The 14,558-nt window shown below is 45.6% G+C and overlaps 2 protein-coding genes across 2 annotated transcripts; both read right to left on the reverse strand.

Annotated features, from left to right (window-relative positions):
* Positions 1–8,211: 8,211 nt before the first annotated feature.
* LOC6531120 (extracellular serine/threonine protein kinase four-jointed) lies at positions 8,212–11,900 on the reverse strand. Its single transcript, XM_002091918.4, has one exon. The coding sequence runs from the start codon at positions 10,447–10,449 to the stop codon at positions 8,638–8,640; it is 1,812 nt and encodes a 603-aa protein (XP_002091954.1). The 5' UTR covers positions 10,450–11,900; the 3' UTR covers positions 8,212–8,637.
* Positions 11,901–12,350: 450 nt separating this feature from the next.
* LOC120321057 lies at positions 12,351–13,706 on the reverse strand. Its single transcript, XM_039372344.1, has 3 exons — positions 12,985–13,706; positions 12,601–12,915; positions 12,351–12,545 (listed from the first exon to the last, which is right to left on the reverse strand). The coding sequence occupies exons 1-3, from the start codon at positions 13,060–13,062 to the stop codon at positions 12,351–12,353; spliced, it is 588 nt and encodes a 195-aa protein (XP_039228278.1). The 5' UTR covers positions 13,063–13,706.
* Between the last annotated feature and the right edge of the window lie 852 nt (positions 13,707–14,558).

Below are 14,558 nucleotides of genomic sequence, written 5' to 3' on the forward strand. Positions count from 1 at the left end.
CAAACTCGAACCCGAACTCAGAGCCGATCTGAAGCTCAAAGTTTGGCTGCAAGTTTGCGAAGCAAAATAGTTGGCCAATTTAAAATCCCCTTGCTGGGGATACATAGACTTTGTCTATGTATACATAGACTTTGTCTATCAGATAGTGCTCATCATGTTTATATTTGTAAAATATTTTATGTATATTTGATCAAAAAATTTTGCTTTATTTTTCGAGCATTGTACTTTTTAGTTTTTGTGTTACTAACTAATTATCAGTTTTTAATTAAAATTCTAAGACCTAGCAAAAGTTCGACAGCCAAGAGTATTTTCATAGTCGGTGTGGCTTCTCCACAGCTTCTACGCTTTTTCGCAAACTTTTTGTAATCAAACACCGAGTACAGAGCGCTACTGTTTTTGGCTAGGAGATTGCTGCTGTTGCGGCTGCTGCATGTTGCAAGTTGCAAGTTGGCGGGCGTGTGTGCTTGATGCCTGGGCACGCCCCACAGTGGCGCATGGTTAGGTGGGTGGGCCGGGAGAAGGATGGAGGGGCCGTGCGTTAATTATAAACGCATTAGGTCCGGCCGGGAATTAGAATTCGAATTAGAATTAGCTTATCGCCCTCCGCTCACACCTTGCGCTAATGCGCTCTTCTGGGTTCCCTTTCTCAAACAAAATGCTAACAAGGCGGAGGGAAAATAAATAAATAAATAAATCGTAAATAAAACGAATCGTTATCTGGTCAGGGAATGACGCCTCGGCCGGCCTGGAAAGTCAGAGGAGCAGTTGGTTAGTCGGAGACCTGCAATTAATCACACAGACAACCAAATGAACCCGAGCTGATTTACATAATTTTATGAACAAACAAACAAATGAGGGTTTGCGCGGCAGCGAAGGTGGGGGGAAACTGGGGCAGGGATTTTCGGGGATTTCGAAGAGATTTTACTGCCACAGATTAGCCATGCCCAAAGCCAAGATACCAGAGACCAGAGCCCAAAGCCCCTGACCCGCGAACTTCTCGAAATCCAATAAGTCAAGTGCTAGAAAGGAGATGATCAACTGTCGTTAAAAGATTTATTGCACTTCGGCATTCCGGACATGTGTTCTTCGCTTTCGGACTGGCTCTCTGGCATTCTGGCTTGCTGGCTTTCTGGCCTGGCCTATAAAAAGCGGCAACAAAAACAGCTTGAACTTTCGACACCTTTTCGCGGCTGCAAGGAAATGTGAGCTTTGTGTGTGTTCTGAATTGGTTTTGCCTTTATTTATTTCCACTCGATTTTAATTGCCAGCCACGAACCATGAACTGAACTCCGTAGCATAGTGTAGGATTACCGATATTAACGTCTTTCGACCCGGCCCAAATGCATTTGCCACAGCCCTTGGCCGTAATGAAGTAATTAACTCTAGAACAGTTCCACTTTCCGCCAATTGGATCGAACGAACTGCTGGCCAAGATGGCCCAAAAGTTTGCGTGGGTCATTAGCAAAACCGGATGACTCTCCGTCGTTTATTAGATGGTTTTTGGTTCTAAGCCACCCTTTCGCCAGCGAAATAGACCAATCAGGTGGCGATTTGGCGATCGAGTGGCGCCCTCGTCGTGGCTCATGAATATCGCATTAATTGAGTTACCAAGCTGGTCAAACATTTGGACCCGGCGGTCCCGGTAATTTGACAGCTCAGTGATATTAACGCGATTTGACAGCGACAATGATGTGTGTTGTGCTGTGTGTCTGTGCGTCTGTGTGCTCGAATCAAACAAGACAAATAAACCGACAATCTGCGCTCTGCCTTTTGTCAACCATCCATCAAAAAAGGCAGCGAAAAACATCGAACGCCAAAGACCGAAAAAAAAATAATACAGAATACAGAATACAGGGAGAGGAGCAGAATCAGAAGGGGCTGCAACATCGGCAGCATCATCCATGTATTGTCAATGAAACTGGTTTTGTGTTAGCATCATTCCGTCACTCAAGCCGCGTTTTGGTCCACTCTCGGCCAAATACGCACAAGCGGCTAACCGAGTGGCTGACTGGCTGACTGGCTGGTAGACGGCATCGACATCGGCGGTAAACGCACCGCAGCGATGCGCTTCGAAGATAATAACCAATATGCAACATCAACAACCATACGGCGGCAACAGCAACAACCTGTGTAACGACCACGCCAACACCAAACGTCGAGCCAATACACCGGGAGAAATGGGTTGCTAGTGGTCGCAACTTAAAGTTGTTTTCAAGGAAGACAAAACTTGGTCTTTACTGCAATAAATATTACCTGTATTATAACTAGCACTTTTCTTTTTACATTAATTCAACCCTTTTTTTCGGCCAGTGCACGAGCAAATCCAAGACAAACAGGCTCGAAACAAACAGTGAAAAAGATATGTGGCGAGGGAATGCAACAAACGAGTGAAAACTAATGGAAAATAATGGAAAAATATATTTACAATAGGCAGAGCCCAAAGAACCGCTAAGCAGAACTCAAAGAAAGAGGAAAATCTTATAAAGATTTGAGTGACAGTAAAATGAAATGACAAAAGGAGGGCGGAGAGGGGGAAAAGGAAGACCGGGGCCTTCCATCCAGTGACAAACATTAGAAAGCTAATGAAAGTTAACCACAGATACAAAATAACAAAGCCATATCCACACAATGAAATATTTATGCAGTGAGATCCAGTGAGATCCAGAGATACCGATGGTGAGTTTTGTATCTTCGGATACGTGGATTATCTCCAAATGGTTTGTTATTATTAGATTCTGGGCCTGGGCGAGGTGATAAATCGATTGGGGCACCACTTGAAGGTTACACTCGGCCACTTTGCATGCAATATTTGCATGTGCATTTGCATTTGCATTTGTTGTGCGACTCAATTAGAATATATAGTTTGGTCAGTGGTGCCAGGAGAGTGGGAAGGGGGGAAGGGTAGTGGGTCGGGGGCACTGACTGCACACAGCGTTCGCCCACGCGAATCTTGCAGCCATGCGAAACTAGAACTGCGACTGCAACTGCAACTCCGAGTCGTCGGCCAAACGGGGCCAGCGACACAGATGTGTTTGTGTGAGAAAATCCGAGCTAAGTGCAGAAATTCTCAAATATACTTAGCTCACAGTGGACAGTCCTTCAGAGAATTGTGCTCACACCAAATGACTCGACTCGAATTCAAAGAGCTTGGGAAATGGGCAGCAAACGTAATGCAAAGTGCAAACCATTAAATCAAAGATTACACTTAAGTACTAAATCTCAAAACTGCTGAATTTCTGTTCTTTCTCCTTTTGACTCTCAAGTCAATACCAATTACATAAAAATAAGTTAAGGCACCCATTTGCTATATACCTTGGCAATTAATTGTCGTATACTGGCTAGCCGCACTGTACCTGCTGTGTGAATTATTTTAGAGACCCGCAACATGCAATAAAAACGTTTAAGTGAACATTAAAGCCAAGCTAACATCATCCATTGGCCAATGCAATTACGAAGCTTTTGTCGCCGCCACCGATCGCAAAATGCTCTCGAAATTGCTAGATGAGGGGGAGTAATTACCCCAGAACGTATGTATCTGTGGCTGAAAATCTATCATATACGATCTATAAATTTTCATTATGCAGATCGAGCGATGGCAATTGCTTGTAGTTCCGAAGGTCAGCCAGTCGGCGGCAGTCAATTACATGGATTGGGGTGCGACCCAAACAACTAATTAAACAGATCCATGATCGCTGATTGTAATTGAAAGAGCGAGAAACGTTTACAATTGGCGGGGGGTCCACGGCAGCCACTTCTTCGATTGAGTTTTGTTTGGATCGAAGTATTCCCCATTACTAAACATGGCTTGCATCTAAGTATTTACTGGTTGGGAATACGGTTTTATGGATCTGGCCACGCCTCTGCGCCGTCATATGCATTTGCACAGATTACTAATCGACTCTTTGTCTTCATTTGATGGCTTTGGGTTTTAATTATTCGAGAAATGGTTTTCCAAAACAGACCAGGTCGCAGGCCAGCAGATGAGCGAAGATGAGAGCCCGCATATCTTAAACGTTCCGTTGTGATGGTGTCTCGAGCCCATTTTCAGGTGTCTGTTAATTTGTTTCTCCTCCCTTTGCTGGTCTCCACCGCCCGTTGGGACTGCCTTAAACTCGTCTGCGTCCGTAGTTGACCCTCTTCGTCTTTGTTTAACAACAAATGCTTGACTTGGACCGAGGTGTTAAAGCTTGTCTCCGCTTCTCTACGGGCCGCAGCGCGTTTTGAGTTTCCATTATTATTTTTAGTTTTTTTTGTTTTTTTTTCTCTTTTTGGAGTTTTGAGAACCGCTTTCCTTCTTAGACTAGTTCGGCTCGTAGGCTTTATAATTTATGATATTCGAATGGTTTCTATGAAATGTTGCATGGTGTCCAGAGATTGCCTCAGATTTTGGGGGCCAGGCATGTCGGATTCGGTTAGATGGTTAGATGGTCAGTGGAGTTGGCTGTGTTGCATGCATTTATAATTCAATCACGAGCAATTAACTAGGAAAATGCAGAGAAAATGCACGCATAGCCCAGGCGAAGAACAAAAGACTTAGGCAACAAACTTGAAATTTCATTAGTTTGCATAACCGCTCCACCTCTCCGGCCCTCCTCCTTTTGTCTCTCTTTCTTGTGCGTTTTTGACAAATTTGTTTGAAAATTTTCAAATTGAAAAGATTCATTCATCAGCGGGCTGCTCGCATCATCATCATCAAGGTAGGCAGGCTGGCACTCTGGTAGGCAGGCAGGCAGGCAGTCAGGCAGAAGCTGGGCCCTGGCTATGTTTAATGGATTCCAACAGCCGTGGCCCGTCTGTCTTTGGGTTTCTCGTTTTTTCGGTGTATACACCTCTGCTGGGATGAAGCTCAAAGGTCCCATGTGCGATCTGACCCATTGTCGTTATAAATTAGCGCAATCAATCAACTCACTTCACCTGATTCGGCTGAAGGAGCGAGAGAGCAGCACAACAAAAAGATTCCAGATTCCAAACTCCAGACTCCAGATTTGAGTTTTCAGTTTTCAGTTTTTCAGATTGAAGACAAACGCAAACAGGTTACCAAAGATGCAGATAGATAGGGCCACCAAGAGGCCCCAATGCCATGTCAGATGGATCAGAACAAACCTAGACAAATTTCGGCACTTCGTCAATGTCAAAACGATGGAATCATTGACCAGTTTTGTTAAATTAATCAGCAAAATCGTTTAATGGTTTCAAAATACCAGCGCCGCCAGCGAGTGACTAAAATCAAAAGTTGTGTTTTAGCTGGAAGTGTTCGTTTGCTTCTTATCGGACTTACCGCGGACTCTTCCTAGTTTGCCTATCAGAGTATCAGACTATCGACCTTTCATCTCTTTCGTCTTTCCGAGCCAATGTTAACAAGAGGAGACTCCCAAGAAAAGGCAGTTAAGCATCGCTAGGCCGATCCCCAGCTCTTGGTATTTTTCAGGTGTAAAATGAAAGAAGGTTTTTCATCAGATCCCAAAAGTGCCGACCATAAATTTCAGCTCGAAACCTTTTTCCATATAATTTTCCCCATGCCCCCAAGGGTTGCACTTAACCAAAAAAAAAAAAGAAGAAAAGCGATTCGACTCAGAACTCTCCCTTTCTTCGCGGCCCTGCTGGTCATTGCTATTGTCAGGATTATGATATGATATGATTCAGTTCGATTCGATTTGCCGTCTGAGGGCTTTCTTTTTACGAGTGGGAAATGTTTTATTTTGATGGTCGCAGTAAGGTGTTGCAACTCGCTGGATCAATGTCTACCATTATGCTTGCCACAAAGGAGCTGACTGTTCTGTTCTGGCTGGCCGAGTACCTTTATATGATTCCAGGTCGCTGTTGCATTGATTTTTTATATATGTATGTATATTCCATACGTAGCTGCAGGTGCGGAAGCAATTTGTTTAGAATTTTCGCTGTAAACGCACCAGCAACTGCTACAAGTTGCTGAGAGGCACTGCGGACATTAAATAAAAGCGAAAAGAGTAAACACACAACACGAGAAAATATTGCATGCAACAACGCGGCCGAGCTCCGTTCTCATATACCATACCATACCACACTATACTATACTATACATACTACACTATGGTATAGTATGCCATATAGTATGGAGTATGGAGTACGACCGCCAGTGCTTGTGAGCATACAAATATGCAAATTATTGTGCACACAGCGACCACGCCAACAACCAACAGTCAACAACCAACAACCGGCGGACAACGACAACAGGAACAACAACAATAACAACAACAACAAGGAGGAACTGGCAGATTTGTTTGCCCTGCCCGTCCAGGCGACGGCAGTGGAGGAAAACTGAGGGAACGACTTGATCGCCGCTCAACTAGCCAGGATGTATTGGCCAGGCCCGAGTCTACATACGGCTGAAAATATATGGGCCTGAACTTGAAATTTTTATAGTTGGAAATTAGTTCGCAGGAGTGTGGGTACAAGTAATTTCGGAATATCTAATATGCAAACTATGTGTGTGCCCCCATTGCAATCTGTGTTTCCACACCATATATAATGATAATCTGATTCATGCAACGAAATCTTTATATTCTATTCTATTATAAACTTTTAGGATCTGTAAGCGTGGGTCTAGATTAATGAAGTTTATTCTATTCAATGTTTAAACTGGCCTAAGGAGATTTCAATGGTCATATAACTTATATGTCGATCAGAACGTAGGATGGTTCAGAGAATTCCACCACGAAAGGCAATTCGAAGTGAGGGATTAGCATTAGTGGCATTACGATTTACGATGCTCTAGAGTGCTCTATGTTCTGATCGTAAAGCGTTTTCGTTTCATTCGCCAGCATTGATAAGTTCATAAAGCTAAGATGTCGTAGATGTTGGCACACTTGTTTGGCGTTTGCAGTTTTTTTTGGGCCATAAACGGCGTAAACTGTAAAATGTAAACAAAGACGCGCTTGGTGGGCGCACAGAACTTGGAGACCTTGCCTTGTCTCAGGTTGCTCTATGCCGGCTCCTACGTTCCTCCGACCATCTCAATTATATGGTTTTATTATGGTTTCATTCTGGTGCAGCGATGGCGAGATCCCCACTTGCCCGAGTTGTTCGAGTCCCCCAAAGAGCCTGGCAGCTACATTGTACGGCCCGGAGCGAACCGAAAAGGTAAGACGATATTCGAAAATGGGTTTTGTGGCCGGGCCTGAAGTGGAGAACGTGTTAAAGTCACAAGTTCCCTAACACGTCTTTAGGTTATTTGATATATTTATTAAACTAGCCGAACGCTGCGCTCTTTCACTCTGCTGGAGATACTTTATCTGGCGCGTCCGAAACGGGTTATCAAAAATATCTGCGCTCAGCTGAAGCGTGAGTTGATTAACTCTCGGCTGAGCCACATTTTTTGGTAGTTAGCACACGGGGATAACTATCCGCCGAGTGGCCATCGCCATTGCCATCACCATCACCATCACCATCACCATTGCCATTGCCATTGCCATGGCCAAGAGCACCTCCTTGCCGGAGTTGCACTTGGTTCATTTCATTTTTATTTACGTGAACTACTCTGGTGTCCAATAAAATATACGCAGCGAAATCAGATGCAAAACGTGCGACAGGGAGGCAAGAGATTCCCAGCATCTTGTCGCTGAGACACGCGGACGCACTTAATGAGCAGCGATCTTAAATCTTAAACTCAGACAGGGGCGGCCAGGTGGGCAGGCAGGGGGGTTCGGGTTCGATGGAGACGTTGCATCCACAAGAGCGTGTATCTCAGGCCCCGATCGCCAGTGTGTGCCCTCGTCCGTGTGTGTGTGTGTGTGTGAGAGTGTTTGTGTGGAAAGTATCTGGAACTGGCTCTGGCGGGGCTTCATCTTTCTGCACTCGAGAATCTTGGGATCGGGAGAACCAAGAGCCAGCGAAGTGAGAGAGAGGCGGCTCTCAAATGCTTATGAAGATATTATGAAAAGCAGCACAAGATTCAGTCCCCAACTCCATTCGCTGGTCATATACATATGTATGTGTATGTGTTTGTGTGTGCATCTGGAAGTGGAGCCTGCATTATGTGGCAAGTTCCATCTCCATCTGCGACTCCATCTCACCTGCAAAAAAAGATCAATGACAATTTATTGTCATGACTATGTAAGTTCTCACAGGCGCAGGCGTGCTCAGATAGCCAGATACTCGTGTATCCGCATCTGCATCTGCATCTGCATCTGTTAGATGCTTTTCCATATTTCAAAGTGACATTCGACTGGCGCATTTCGTTCGGTATATATTTGTGGTTTATTGGTTGTAAAGGTAAAATGAAAACTACTTAGTCTGGTTCCTTAGACAAATATCACACACATTGTTACACGCTAGCTAGGCTTAGTTTATACAGATACATTTACTGATAGGTAAGCTTAATACTCATGGATAGAGTCTGGCATTTACAAGTTAGGTATTTTAGTGGATCACCCCTAATACTCGGATCTCCTTGGATCAGTGGCTGGCTTATTTTCAAAGATTTCCATTGATTACAATTTGTTGGCTTTCTGTTTATAAGTTAACAATTTTCTAGAACCCCTTTGTTGATATAACCCCCTTCCAAGCCACCGATCCCTTGACTACTGCAATCCCAATCCAGGTGAAGATGCACCCACTTATCAGTCGTGTTGGGGGGCAAGGGCTGATGCCATCGCTTCATTAGCTGCCCTGGCACTTCTGCACCTGACCCAGCACCCGATCGATGCGCTCCACCAGGATTTTCACGGACTTGTCCGGCAGGGAGGGTAGCACATCCCGCACTCCGGCGCTGGTCGTCCGCTCGAAGAGGTCACGCAGCCGGCGCCCGGCACCCGCCGCCCTCAAACGTCGCAGGGCATCGATGGTGGGACGCCGGAAGACGCAGAGGTTGTCCAGCAGGAGGCTGTGGTATGCCTCGTACTTCTTCAGCAGCCGGTAGCCGTGCAGCAGGCCGCTTTCGTTGTCCAGGAAGACGAGCAGCTGGGAGGCGGACTGGCGGGCAAGGTTGTGCGCCGGTGCGGCCATAATGTCGGCGTTCCATTGAAAGTTGTACAGGTTATTAACCACCCGATCGAGATTCGCGATCAGGTAATCGAAGACGATTAAATCGGACCATTGTGCCAATTCAATTAGTCGCTGCACCAGCGCTCCGTTGCTGGTCGTTTCGGTTTCGGTTCCTGTTCCTGTCTCCTCAATCGCGTTTGATTGATGAGCGGAGCCGGGCGAACTGGCAGCCCCCAACCGCTTGAGTAATCCTTGCGACTGCGACGGCGACTGTGACTGTGACTGCGTTTGCCTTTCGGATTGCATGTGCCGCGTCAGGTTCCAGACGTCGTGCTTGTTGAGATGCCGCTCCAGCGGCTGGAAGGGCTGTGGTATTCCAGCCGGCTCCAGATCGGACAGCCAGCGGGTCAGCACCACTGGTCGGCGCTCCTTCCACTGCGCCTGTGTAATGTCGCCGAGGGCGGCGGCCCAATTGGGCGTACTGGTGTCCACCACGGTGGCGGCACTCGGGGCCAGATTGCTTATGTTCAAGAGCTGGCCCAAATAGTAGCTGAATATCTCGCCCTGTATCTGATCCGTATTCTGGCGGTAGCGGGCACACGCCCGTGTTCCATCCGCAAACACCACCAAGCGGTTCTGCATCCTGCCGCATCCCTGCTCCAGGCGCACAACTCGACCCTGCTCGCCCACGAAGCGCTCCCAGGAGACTTGATCCTTGGCGGCGAATCCCTTGGGCAGCGCCTGCTCCACAGTGGCACCCCAATAGACGTCCTCCTCAATGAGACCCGCCTGGTGCTCGCTGGTGGGCGTCGTGGGCGAGGTTGCCGGAGAACGAAGAGTCTCCTGTGGCTGCACCCGCTCTGGCATCATCTTGGACAGCCTCCGCTCCGGACCCTTGCGATATCGGCCGCTGGCCGTGCGCTGCACGTGGAACTCCTTAATGCTGCCGTCGTTGGTGTCCAGTTTCTTCACCACCATCGAGTCCGGAGCATTCTTGTCCTGCTCCAGATGAAAGGCGTTGCGGAATACCTGCTCGGCACTCAGCTCGTCCGTCTCCTTGATGAACTCCACGCGGTAGCTGCTCAGCGGCTCCACGGCCACCATCTGGATCTGCTCCTCGGACAGATCTGGCGGGGAGTCCTGATGGCGGGGCAGGCCGAACATGGGCACAACCACGCCCAGTGCCATGCCAAAGACGAAGGCGGCGAGGATGCTCAGGAGGCAGGCGCGTCGCTGCAGCGAACGGCGCCGGCGCAGCGTCAACAGAGTCATGTGGGTGGCCTCGCTGGGATTGGATTGGGAATTGCAGCTGGAGCTGGAGTTGAAGCTGGAGTTGGGATTGGGATTAGCCCGATGTTCGGGCGCTGTGATCACGCTGCAGGTGAGTTGCTGTTGCTGGCCGCTCAGGTCAAGGCCCAGTGGTGGTTGCTGTGCTTGCTGTAGTTGTAGTTTCTGTTGTCCCGCTTCCAGGCGCTTGATGTCGTACATTTTGCCGGCGGGCCGAAGATCCCGATCCCTAGTTCCCTGTGGAAGCCCAGACCTCAGGCTCAAAGTTCAAGCCGCTCATGGGGGGCGGCGGCGGCGGCGGTAGGAATCGAGGGGGGTGATGGGTGGTGTATGCTGGATTGCAGTGGTGCCTTTTACAAAGTCGTGAAATTAATTTCTGTCTTTGTTTAATAAATATCGGTGGTTCGTTCTCGGTTGTGGAGGCTTCGTCCTCCGCTCCTCGTTTGGGGGGCGACTTGACGGAGACCGGTTCGATACGAATTTTTCCTCTACGATTTCCACAATTGAAATTGAAACAAAAACCCAGAAACGTGCTCCTCCTGCTTTAGCTCCTTGATCGCTCGCTGATCGTCGCTCGTTTATTTATTTTTATACTCTCCGCTGGACCGCGTCGCTTTTTCGCTTCTTTTTTTTTTTTTGTTTTGTCAGATTTTTTTTTTCGGGTTCGAGTTCGTTTGGAGTTTGAGGGTTTGGAGGTTTTGGGGGTTTGGGGCTTTGGGTTTATCGATCTATTTTCTGCACGATCACTTGCTGTAATTTTTTATTATACATTTTTGCGCTGGCCGTTTGTTTGTTTGTTTGCGTTTGCGTTTGCTGGCGTTGTGAGCCCGGCGGGCTAATATTTTGCGAGATGGCTAGCTGGCCGCCCTTCGGCCAAAACGAACAACAGTTTCTCTTTTTGTTTTTAATTTCTGGACTTGCGATTCGGTGCGCCGATAAAAGCAATTTCGTGGCTCTGAGCTATTTGCCACACCAGCTAAGCGATACACACTACACACTATATGCACACACACTGGGCAACACTGGGAGACACTGGCACACACTTTAACACTCGGACTCTGGTGGGGTTGCTTCGCACTCGAATTCCCATTTCCCAGTTCCCAGATTCCCGATATTCGCCCGATAATTGCCCGCGCCGAGCAAACAACGCGACAAGTTTGTGTGTGTGTTGGTTGGTTGGTTTGTTTGTTTGTTCGTTTTGTTTGTTGGACAAAGTCCTAGGCTCCGCTTTTTAGGCTTTATCAATTTAATTTCTTGTCTCGCACCTTGGCGGCCACTCCACTCCACTCGCAGCACCTTCGACTTGGCCGCGAATCGCTTTTATTTGGCTGGGCTCGCTGTATTTCAGCCTTTTTGTCCGCATTCGATCTTCGTCGCTGCGCACCGAACGATGTGAGGAATTTTTATGCCTCCGCTTTATTTATTTCGCTGTGTCCATATGCTTTGCACTCCTTCGCGGTGTCTCGTTTTCGTTTGGCAGCGCGATGTGGTGTGGTGCGGTGCAAACACGCGTGTTTAGATTGTCGCACTGTATTTGTATCTGAATCGGAACTGAAGTTGTTGTATCTGACGTTTGCTATGCTGACGGATGTGCGACTGCGCGCCTGCGTACCGCTCGCTTCGAGATTCGCTGACAGACTGGCCGACGAGCGGCTCTCGCCGGGCTTAGTTAAAGACACGCGGCCAGTCGATCCGGCTCTCACTAGTTGCACTCTCTCTCTCTCTCTCTCTCTCTCTCTTGTGGCTAAGCTCGGATCCTTTGAATCTTGCCGGTTTTGAGTTTGAGTTGATTGGAAGCCACTGCGCTCTGTCTACATGGACTCTCTCTTCGCGCTGTCTCTCTCTCTCTTTGACAAAAAAAATAATAAAATATGTTTAAGCCCAAAACCAGGTGAATTATTTTATACGACTTTAATTATTAAGCTTAACCTTGGGTGGGTCTCAAAAAAGTCAATTACAGAGAATGCTTGAAAATCAACACCTCATAAATTATTAAGTTTATAGATTAAATTATAGGTTTTAAATATAATTATTGTATACAAAAGTAGTGTCATTAATTAAAATATTATTTTGACAGTTACGTTTTCAACGACCCACACTTTTTATGCACTTTCCAATAAGGGCTTCCTATAGACGGAATCGTTGCGAATTTCAAAAAATCCGCCAGTCAGCTTGACCTCGAGTGCTAACTCATCGTTTGCATAAATCTTGCCCCTAAAAGTAAAGTTAGATTCGGGTAGATATTGCGGCACGTCTTTCCAGCCCAAATGCAACCGATTTACGGCATATGTGGTGTTCTAGAAACAAAAAATTAAATATTAAAAGGCATTAAAATCGCTTAAAATCACATACCTTTTGAAAGGGACACTTTTTGGGAAAATCGACAACAGCTCGGCGCAGTGCTTGGTAGTATATGCCCAGTACTGAGCGCTTTTCGGTATGCTTCTTCAATTGGCAAAAGTCTATTCTTAGGTTTTTTATCCTCGTTATCTTTTTCTGACCTCTTGGATAGATTTGAACTTCACAAACTCCCAACACTTTGTCAGCAAATTCTTTTTCGCCAATGGTTAAAAGGGCATTAAATTCCATTCGGGAATACAGCTTACAATCAACCTTTGAGAAGGCACTGCTTTTGATGGCACATTCTATGGTGTCAAACACTACGAGCTGTAGAAATAGAAAAATTAAATAAAATACTACTATTATAACAAACTATTCTTTAAAACATGATAATACCTTCTTTGGTTCCGCGCCGGCAAGTGAAATGGCCATAAGTAGAGCTGAAGCCCAAAAGTTGTAGTATCTGCGGCGCATTTTACGAACTAAAGTCTGGAACGCCTGTATTGTTTCACAGAGTATTTGCAATTGAACACTTTATTGGGCAATTTCAATTGAAATCAGATTGCAAAATTGCGAAATTATTAAAATCCATTCAGTTGAAGCGATCTATCAGCAATCAAAATACACGTGCGCCTAATTTGACACGGCCATGTAGAAACTCATGTATACTTACACACCGGATTTTCACTCAATTTACCTGAGCGAATAAAACACTTTTTGAGAAATCTGCGAAGTAACAGAGAGAGAGGAAGAGTACAGAGAGAGAGAGAGGCAGAGCGCATTCTGTGGGAGGCTTTTTAGAGTGCGAGTTGTGGTTGCCTCTGTTGATTTTAATGCTCAAAGCGGCACATTTGCTGCGCCACATTAAGAAACTAGAATTTGCCTTAAAGAGGTGGCAGTACGAGGAGCCAGGAAAGGGTTACGATTATGATAGCGTAGTGGGAAAACCGCTCACGAGCATTAACAAGGAAGGTAACCGCCCGGAAAAGCAGGATCCTGAAATCAAAACAACATTTCCATGGCTGTTCTACAAAACGTAAAACGTGCATAAACGTGATAAGTAAGCTAAATCAACAAACACTTAAAAGTAAGTCAAGGCGTCTTTAGTTGTATGTATGTAAATAGGAACTAAATATGGATTTTGCGAGTGATAAATAATGTGATGAAAATATTTCCAATGGATTTTATTCGATACATTCAGAGAGTTACTCTAAACAATAGCTGTTATCATATTGATAAATTGGCAAAATATATCAAATGTTAGATTGTCGCTAGTGTGAAATGTTATCTTACTTCGCTTTAATGGGTTTGCATACAAATAGTTAAGCAGTCACCAATTTAAATATTTTAGAGAAAGGGAAATAAATCTTTTCTGCTGACTGAAGACGTTTTGGATTTTTTGACCAACGTGTGAGAAATAGAGAGGAAGACAGACCCCTCAGGATTATCATCGTTATTCGGAGGAGACTGTGAAGCGGCGAAGGGAGAATATTTCAGAGACAAACGAAATACCCAAGGAGCGAACCATCCAAAGGAACGAAGCCAGAAAGAAGAGAAGAACTGAAGTAGGAATGTGATATTTAAAGAATCGACACCACGATATCCACTAATTTTCCAATTCTTTTACATAAATAATTTAAAATATAATCTATAGAGAGAAATGCGATATCAGCTTGCCTAAATATCTATACTTAAGCTGCCCATATCAATAACATTTCCGCTGATTAACTTGACACTTTTAGAGATCATCTTTACATCGCTTATGACCAGAAACTTATATTTTACAGCTAAAAGCCCATTAGTACTAACACTGTGCCATAAAACTGATACGAAACGCTTTTAGAGTGACATGAAAATTATAATTATTGCCTATCTAGAGGGCACGACTATTCTAAATTTGAAGAGACACTGAAACGCCCTGTATTGATATGCTAAATAAATATTTAAATCGATATTAACTGGTTGTTTGT

Source organism: Drosophila yakuba, chromosome 2R, assembly GCF_016746365.2.
Source record: "Drosophila yakuba strain Tai18E2 chromosome 2R, Prin_Dyak_Tai18E2_2.1, whole genome shotgun sequence".
In the NCBI taxonomy this organism is placed as follows: Eukaryota; Metazoa; Arthropoda; class Insecta; order Diptera; family Drosophilidae; genus Drosophila; species Drosophila yakuba.

Excerpts from the sequence above, each read along its gene's own strand:
- LOC6531120 (XM_002091918.4), bottom strand. The coding sequence starts at position 10,449 with ATGTACGACATCAAGCGCCTGGAAGCGGGACAACAGAAACTACAACTA.
- LOC120321057 (XM_039372344.1), bottom strand. The coding sequence starts at position 13,062 with ATGCGCCGCAGATACTACAACTTTTGGGCTTCAGCTCTACTTATGGCC. Across the intron at positions 12,916-12,984 it reads CCGGCGCGGAACCAAAGAAG|CTCGTAGTGTTTGACACCAT; the intron begins GTATTATCATGT and ends CTATTTCTACAG. Across the intron at positions 12,546-12,600 it reads AAAAGTGTCCCTTTCAAAAG|AACACCACATATGCCGTAAA; the intron begins GTATGTGATTTT and ends TTTTGTTTCTAG.